Source organism: Ceratina calcarata, unplaced genomic scaffold (genome assembly GCF_001652005.2).
Source record: "Ceratina calcarata isolate Rehan_Ccalc_2016 unplaced genomic scaffold, ASM165200v1 scaffold77.2, whole genome shotgun sequence".
Lineage (NCBI taxonomy): Eukaryota > Metazoa > Arthropoda > Insecta > Hymenoptera > Apidae > Ceratina > Ceratina calcarata.
The window spans coordinates 22,354-30,727 of record NW_017179000.1 but is presented as its reverse complement, the minus strand read 5'-3'; the positions used below and the strand labels follow the sequence as shown (position 1 = coordinate 30,727).

At 37.2% G+C, this 8,374-nt stretch overlaps 2 protein-coding genes and 1 non-coding gene across 3 annotated transcripts in view; 1 reads left to right on the top strand and 2 right to left on the bottom strand.

Moving 5' to 3' along the window:
• The window catches only part of LOC108630473 (uncharacterized protein KIAA2013 homolog), a 3,954-nt gene extending 2,336 nt beyond the window's left edge, over nucleotides 1-1,618 (bottom strand). The window contains exons 1-4 of the mRNA XM_018033797.2: nucleotides 1,383-1,618; nucleotides 915-1,288; nucleotides 373-847; nucleotides 59-299 (exon numbers count right to left, since the gene is read on the bottom strand). Coding sequence (XP_017889286.1) covers nucleotides 59-299; nucleotides 373-847; nucleotides 915-1,101 — 903 coding nt within the window. The 5' untranslated portion in view covers nucleotides 1,102-1,288; nucleotides 1,383-1,618. The remainder of the gene's footprint in view (nucleotides 1-58; nucleotides 300-372; nucleotides 848-914; nucleotides 1,289-1,382) is intronic.
• On the bottom strand, nucleotides 1,562-1,634 carry TRNAV-AAC (transfer RNA valine (anticodon AAC)). Its single transcript has one exon. It is a non-coding gene; the product is annotated as a tRNA-Val (tRNA).
• Nucleotides 1,635-1,920: 286 nt separating this feature from the next.
• Nucleotides 1,921-8,178, top strand: Sap-r (prosaposin). The gene is made up of 16 exons (XM_018033793.2): nucleotides 1,921-2,076; nucleotides 2,209-2,284; nucleotides 3,057-3,162; nucleotides 3,288-3,651; nucleotides 3,762-4,073; nucleotides 4,270-4,458; nucleotides 4,529-4,648; nucleotides 4,749-4,994; nucleotides 5,070-5,204; nucleotides 5,282-5,446; nucleotides 5,528-5,741; nucleotides 5,812-6,114; nucleotides 6,214-6,531; nucleotides 6,617-6,756; nucleotides 7,447-7,677; nucleotides 7,743-8,178. The coding sequence occupies exons 2-16, from the start codon at nucleotides 2,242-2,244 to the stop codon at nucleotides 7,830-7,832; spliced, it is 2,976 nt and encodes a 991-aa protein (XP_017889282.1). The 5' UTR covers nucleotides 1,921-2,076; nucleotides 2,209-2,241; the 3' UTR covers nucleotides 7,833-8,178.
• The last annotated feature ends 196 nt before the right edge of the window (nucleotides 8,179-8,374 follow it).

The window sequence follows — 8,374 nt, the reverse complement described above, 5'->3', positions numbered from 1 at the left end:
CCTTTACCTTATAGCGCTACGATAATTATTTTCAACGATAATAACACATGCGACTCACTTCGATGGCTTTCTTCTTGGTAATTTCATAGTAATTGCCATAGTCTTCCATACTGATTGGTTCGCTGTACTCTATACTAGTAAAAAATCTCATTTTTACTGTACTTCTTCCTTTCAATTGAATTGTTCTTTGTGGTAATTTGTAAGCAATCGACACTGCTATTATTCTGTTATTTACATTGTTCAATGGGACGTAACCAGAAATTAAATTATATTCTTCTGAGAAATCATCCACTTGGATCCTGTGAAATAGAAATATTAGTTGAGAGAACTGTATTAAGTATAGTTCGTTTTAATAATGACAGCAACGTTTACTTTATAATCTCAGTCCTTGAATTGCTCCAATGTTTCGTCTCTTGCTTATCCAATTTTACATTCTGTTTCACAGTCAATGTATTTACTATCTGTATCTCCTGAATCAATATATTCTCCATGACCCTACTCGCATAATACTGTGATTCTATGTAATAGCCTTCTCTGATACACTGATAGCCATAAACGATTCCCTTGGTGTAATCCACGACGCTGGCTTCCTTTCTGTAAATTTCATTCTCTCTCATAGAATGATAGACGAACGGTTGAAATTGCACTGGCAACGACAACGATCTCCCTTGCTTAATATGAATTACAGAATCCAAGGTTATGGGAATACCGAACACTCCGTTGCCGATGTATGGCAGGTAATTATATTCGTTCGATTTCAGCGGATCGTGAAGAATATTTAAATTATATTCGACAGAGCCCGGTTGGTATTGTGATAACAAATCGTTCAAACAACGATCCTCGAAATCTGCAATTTCATTGACAATCATTAATTTGTATGGACTATTGAGCACTGATTATTCGAATCCATTTACCTTGAGGAGATTCGTCTGGAGAGTTGAACAACCATTGAACGATGATCGGCCCAAAATACATAAGTACACCACCGAAAATGATGAATAATAGTAATATTTTCCTATAAGAATAATTACTCGTGTCGATCAAACGACGTATTCGTTTAATCAGTTCCCGGTTATCGAACATTGTTACGATCCTCTTCATATTTAAATGATTGATGACTGATTCCGGAAATGTGAATAAACCGTTCAGAAGGCGGTAACATCATTATTTATAACGGAAATTCATCGCCAAGCATTTCTTATAACCCGTCAGGTCGGTTCAACAAAACAAGTTCTGATGTTCCAAGTTCTACCACACGGATTTTGATGAAGCGCCACTCAAATTAAAGCTGGAAGTCCCAGAAATATAAATTAATTCTTTGCAACATTATCAAATCGTTTTTCTTTATGTTATTCTGTCTACGCGTGAAGTTAGGTACGTACAGTCCCACTATCCAGCTGACTATACACCTATCCGTTCTAGTTTTCATCTATGAACGGTCTGCCCATGTTTCTAGGATCTCTGGTTTTAATATAAAGTCGTATTTTATTAAAATTGAAAGAAAGGTAGAGAATAATGATAAGTATAAAGGCAAGTTTATCATTGAAATGGAAACAAAAAATGTTTCCGCCCGGGATCGAACCGGGGACCTTCCGCGTGTTAGGCGGATGTGATAACCACTACACCACGGAAACCGTTGTAGCAAGTGACTTTGTTACATATCAAAAATACATAGCAGCGACTGTATTAAAATAGTATATTCTTTATGAAATCCTAGATTTTTAAGATCTTCCTCGGACAAGTCTTTATGTAATTAAAAAGTTTCTATTAATTTGCAGGACCATTAACTTTGCTTCCTGCCGACTGACTATCCAACCAATCGCTATTGAATAAACGCAGATAAAGGGAGAAAGTATTGGAATAGAAGAAGAGAACACTATATATATATATACTCGCTTCGCTCGCATTACGAGCATATATACAATATAGGAACTCCGTCTCATTTTTAGTCATTTGACAGTGTTCGAAGTTCGAGGTGTCCCACGGTTTCGCTCTGTGTCTGTGACTAATAGTTTTAATCAGTTGCCAGCCAACCAACAATTCGTCAATATTATCATTCCATTCCGTTTACAATAGGTACGGTATATATTGCATTCTAATTGCGCGTCATCGTCGAGTTCTCGACTATAGTAAGAAAAAGTACAAAGGAGGAAGAAGTAATTACATTGAATTGCGAGCTGTGTGACGTTCTCTAAATCATTGTTTTAGGATACTAGAATCGGGGATCGGGGCAGCGAAATAATGAGGAGCCTGTTGTTAATCGCGCTCTGCGCGATTATTTCATGTAAGTAACATTGTAGATCGTTAATATGTTAAAGATCAGAAGGTTAACGGCGAGGACAGAAGATATTACCGTGCATATACTACTACATATCGTTTCTTTGTTTTAAGAACGACGTAATTTCTCAATCGTGATACACGAGTCTTTTTATTTCGAATTATTATTGTTTCTGTTCCCCGCCGATAAGAATTATCGAATCCACGCTAATTTATCTTTTCTCGTTCTACCTTTGAACCGTTTTATTATTACTTCATTTTTGACACCATATGAAGCAGCCAGATCTGTATTACGATTTAGAATTAAATTCCATTATTATATATTTAAGAATAGGCAATACATGCTTATTACAGATAATTACTATTATAATTAGATTTAATACATTTTGTGTTTCAAATATTTTTCATCCAACAAGAAGAAGATAACACTTGTAATTTAACCCAGATTACTTTCTGATGTTTGTTATATATCTTGTATTACATATTATTTTATATACATTTTATATAAGATGCGACTGTATCTTTATCTGGGGAATCGTCATGCATAACATTATTGTTAGTCATCATAGAAAGAAATTTCCATTAACAGTAGATGAGTCAAAGGATGACCACTACTTGCCGGAATCATTAATGGCAAATTTTATATGATTCCATGGAATTCTTAATATCGAACAACTAAATTCTTTTCTATCAAGAGAACTTTATAGTTTTTAAATTAATATAAATGAATTGCTGTTTAAATTTGAATAGGAATTACGATACAGTATTTGAATTTTCAGTATGCAGGGCGAGGGTCATTATTACTGCAGGAGAAGCGACGAATGTCCACCTTTTGGGAGAAGAGGAATGCACCTGGGGACCTTCTTACTGGTGCGAGAACATCAAGTGAGTCATACAAGCATACGTGTTTTATTTCTATTATACTCTATTTGTTTAAATTAATTATAGCATTTCACTCTCTCTCTTATGATTCTCTTACGATTTGATTATAACTTTTAATGGAATTATAGAACTGCAGCAGGATGCAACGCGACGAAGCACTGCATCAAGAAGGTCTGGTCGAGTATGACCGTGCCAGAAGATACTGATAGTGTCTGTGACGTCTGTAAAGACATGGTCCAACAAGCTAGAGATCAATTGGAAAGCAATGAAACGCAAACAGATTTGAAAAACGTGTTCGAGGGAAGCTGTAAATTGATTCATGTCAAACCAATAGTGAAGGAGTGTATCAAGATCGTGGATCAGTATATTCCCGACTTGGTCGAGACACTGGCATCACAAATGAATCCTTCTGTAGTTTGCTCAGTTGCTGGTCTTTGCAACTCCAAGAAAATCGACAGATTATTAGAGGAATACGAAAGCAAAGGAGGAAAGGTAATCATTTGACGGACGTTCATTAGATCAAAGATCAGAATTATTTATGCACCGATCATTATATAAAAATACTGTCGAAGGACTAAATTTCGTGACTAAATTTCTTTCAGATCGAAGATTTGAAGACTCGCTCGTTGCAAAAGGACGAGTTAGAACCCAACGAGTGCTCTAAATGCTACGTTATAGCAACGCACATGGAACACAAGTTCGCGAGCACTCCTAAAGAGAAAGTGTTACAGCAAATGCTGAATGTTTGCGGTGAATTAGGTACTTTCAGCGATGCCTGCACGGCCCACGTTTTGACGTATTTCAATACTATCTACGAGCATTTGAAGACAGACTTTCATGCCAAGGAAATCTGCCATTTGTCTGGCCAGTGTAGCAGTGAATATCACAAACACGAAGATGACAGTGGAGAACAGGTGTTGTATTTACGACCAGGCGGTCGATTTTATACGTTCATAAAAAAGAATTACGCGAGTAAAGCATTTTAAATGATAAAAGAAACTGTTACGTCGGATGCACTTTTTTAACTGGCATAATCATTTCATCTTGCATAAATATCTGTGATCTACGATAAATATTTCTGCTAGCAATGATAATACGTTTGTTCTTTAGACCCTGAAAGTAGACATCAGGCCACTGTCTACAGTGGGAATCGTCGATCTCGACGATGATCTCCCCTGCAAATTATGTGAGCAACTGGTCGGCCATTTGAGGGACTTGTTAGTCGCAAATACAACCGAGTCAGAATTCGAACAGGTGTTAAAAGGAATTTGCAAACAGACCAAATCGTTTTCAGCGGAAGTGCGTATGATCAATAATACCGTGAAAAATGTACGATTTAATGATTAATTCTACGTTGTTCCTATGATAGTGTACTGGTATAGTCGACGAGTACTACAGAGAAATGTACGAATACTTGACGAAATCTCTCGATGTCAATTTTGTTTGCCAAATGAGTGGAATTTGCCCAGGGCAAGGAAACAAATTACAGGTAAACGATTAATCAATAACTCATTTTGCATTCGATCAGGAATCGTTGCTAATTTTTAATGAGTTACGAATCATCGAATGTCGTATCGTTGACTTTCCAGAGTGCACCGACTGCACCTTTGTTACCTGCGAATTTGGCTCAGAGCGCAGAGAAAGTTTTCAAAAATGATAATCACGAGAAGCAGTTGAGCAATTCGGAAGTTGAAGCGATGCAATTACCGATCGAGAGACTCGTTCCATTCCCGCTCTCCGAGGGTGGATTGAACGTCGAAGGCACCGAAGTCTGTGCTTTGTGCGAATATGTGTTGCACTACGTACAAAACCAGATCACGGATCCCACTAACGAGGTAAGATAATTTATAGACCGCGAACTTTCATACAAAATAAAACGTTTACCATATCGTTTTATTATGTATTTTTAGGAAAAAGTGAAAGAGGCGTTGGACGGAGTGTGTCAGAAATTGCCGCAGTCCATTGTAGGTCAGTGCACCGAATTTATAGACACTTACGGTGACGCGGTCGTAGCTATATTGGCCCAGGAAATCGATCCATCTCAGGTAAGTGGATCAGTGATCGTTTAATTACTGATCCAGTTACGCTGAACAAACGAATCACCTTAGACTTACATTTATAGGCTTGCCCTATGCTTCATTTGTGTCCAAGCGATAGGTTGATGGAATTATGGAAGAAAGTACCCCAAAAATACTTGGTGGAAGAGAAGCAACATAAACCTAGCTGCCCGCTGTGTTTATTAGCCGTTACCCAAATATACGATGTTATAAAGAATAACAAGACCGAGGTAAGGATGGTAACAAGAAAAATAGATACAGAATAGGTTTTACCAGTTTCAGATTATCAGTAAACTATTATATGTCGTTAGGCTAACATCGAGACGCAGTTGGACAAGTTGTGCCTTCACCTGCCCAACTCCCTCGTCGAAGAGTGTAAAGATTTAGTTAAGGGCTACAGCAAGGAACTAATCGAACTGTTATTAGCCGATGCGACACCACAGGAAGTTTGTGTTTTCATCAAATTATGTGACGGGCAAGACCACGAGGAGTTCGGGGAATTTCTCACTAAGAATGGCGAGATAAGTGAGTATATTTATTCTGTTACGCTACCACTTCTGTTTCTTCCATATAAAACTAATTATATTTTCTCCAGTTACCAATGAGATACCAAACTTCCCGTTGACGAAACTGACGACAGAGCACGATGAACCTAAGTACTGTATGATTTGTGAGTACGCGATGCATTTCATTGACATGGAATTAGGAAGCGAGTGGAACAAGAAGGAAATAGAGCACGCGGTTCACGGAGTCTGCAGACATTTCCCCGACTCCATTACGAAGAAATGCGACAAGTTCATAGTCAAATTCGCGGATGTCGTGATAGACATCATTACGAAGGGTACTAGTCCAAAGGAAGTATGCAAGGCGATGGGATTGTGCTCTGAGGAAATTGAAGGTGAAAAATTGAAATAGACGTGGAATAATTTATTTTTTAGCGAAGCTGTTGCTATACGACATTGATACGAAATATTGTTTGCTGTTTTTCTTTTGTCAGCTTCGTCCGAACTTGCTGATACTCTGTTACCTGGACACAGCTCAGCAGAGACCTACGGCGACGCGCCCTGTGAGATTTGCGCCTACGTGATGCGCTACGTTGATAAAGAATTGGGCAACAACAGGCAGAGAGAGAAGATAGAACACGTGATTCGCGAAGTCTGTCACCTTATTCCTGAGCCTGGTTCAAGGAAGAAGTGCAACGACTTCGTCACTAAATACGCAGATATCATTATAGACATGCTTACCAAGGAAGTCAGTCCCAAGCAGGTCTGCGCCATGCTGGGACTGTGTAATTCTTACGTCGATGAAATGAAAGGTACGTTGTACAGAATTTCAGAACGATCGTGTAACGTTCGTAAAGTATCAATAACAAGAATGTGCATTGATCATGTTTTGAATAGATTCAGTGACAGAATGCGCGGTCTGTAAATCGATCATGTCAGTGATGACTGACTTGTTAGACGACGCTGACGTTCCTGAGAGTCTCAAACACGCTCTTACCGAAGTTTGCCATCGTGTGCCTGATGATCAACAGAACATGGTGAGATTCATTTATGCATATTATCAGGGCTTCTTCGCGGCCGCCTAGTCCGCTTAAGGAGGTTCTACCGATACATAGCTAGTCAAAGCTGTACAGCCGTCTGATAGCTAACGGCGTGTGCTTGATTTTCGTAGTGCGATTCGAAAATTTGACACGCTGTGTCATTATACGTATACTCTGTATTGTGACTGACTGCTGAACTGAGTGAGAGAGATAACGTATGCCCGAGCATGTGTCTACGAAGTACGACGTAGTCAAATCTTCTGAAGTTCAATCCTCGATGAAAATCATACTCTCTTATTTATTTTTAATAATTGTTCTAAGCTCTGAACTACATTCTTCGAAGCAGCTATATCTTCTTTATTTACTTCTCTATCACTACAAATTTTTTCAAAGTAATCTCAATGTTTGTTCATTAGATATTACGAAAATAACGTGTCTTTCCATAAGAGTCAATGTAAAAATTGGAAAAGTGTAATAATTTATTTCTCAGTTTTGGAGCTCTGAAACCTCACCAAAATTTGACTGTACCTTTATGAAGGTATTATTGACGAGTGTGTAAATTTACATCAACTTCTGAATTTTTAATCCATTAGCGGTAGAACCTCCTTACTCTGCTCCTGTATATTATAGTTTATATATTATTTGGTGTTACATTTGATCATTACGTTTGTAATTTCGTATTTCTAGTGTATATCTTTAATCAACTCCTATGGACAAAGTATAATGCATATTGTCAAGAGCAAAAAAGATCTGAAGGAAGTATGCTTAAAAATAGGGGTTTGCCCTGAAGATTATTCGATGATCGATTTTTTGGAGAACTCGAGAATCAAGAGGTCTTACGAAAAGAACAGAATAAAACATTGCACTTGGGGTCCGGTCTACTGGTGTTCCACTAATGAAACTGCCAGGGAGTGCAAAGTAAGTGATAAAGAATGCCAGTCGATGCAATTGTGCATTTATAATTCGTCTTTTTCCCCACTTAGGCTGAGGAACATTGCAAGGAACACGTTTGGAAAGCAGACTATGCTCCTCTGAAGCAACTCACCCTGAGTGAACCTGAACCTAACGTTTAGATTTTCATAAACAATAAGGAAACCAAAAAACGGAAGTTCAAGTAAAAAAATTAATGGTAATTTGGAAAATAAATTGAGTTAAAAAATAGAGTTCCATCTTCTTTTTGTACTTAAGTCTTCTCCTTTAAATTTATTCTAAAATAATATCTACAAGTAATATAATCTATACGTGTAAAATATTCTATATGTTATAAATAAATTGTTTAAATATAAGGTTTCACGCAATATTGTATCTTTTCTACGTTTAAGTACTACAATGATGCGTTGTAGTAATACATAGTCGAACATGACGTAATCGCAGTGTGTAAAATATTCTGTACGTTATCAATAAACTGTTTAAATATAAGATTTCAGTCTACATTTCAGTCTTCCTTTTTACGTTTAAATAAACGAAATTTATGTATATTGTTAACTGTGGCTACAATTTTTCATGTCCAATATATGTAACGTTGCATAATACAATATGCCATGAGTCTAATCTTTGAAACTATAAGCAATTAATATAATAATATTATTTTGATAAATTCTATTTTGATAAATTC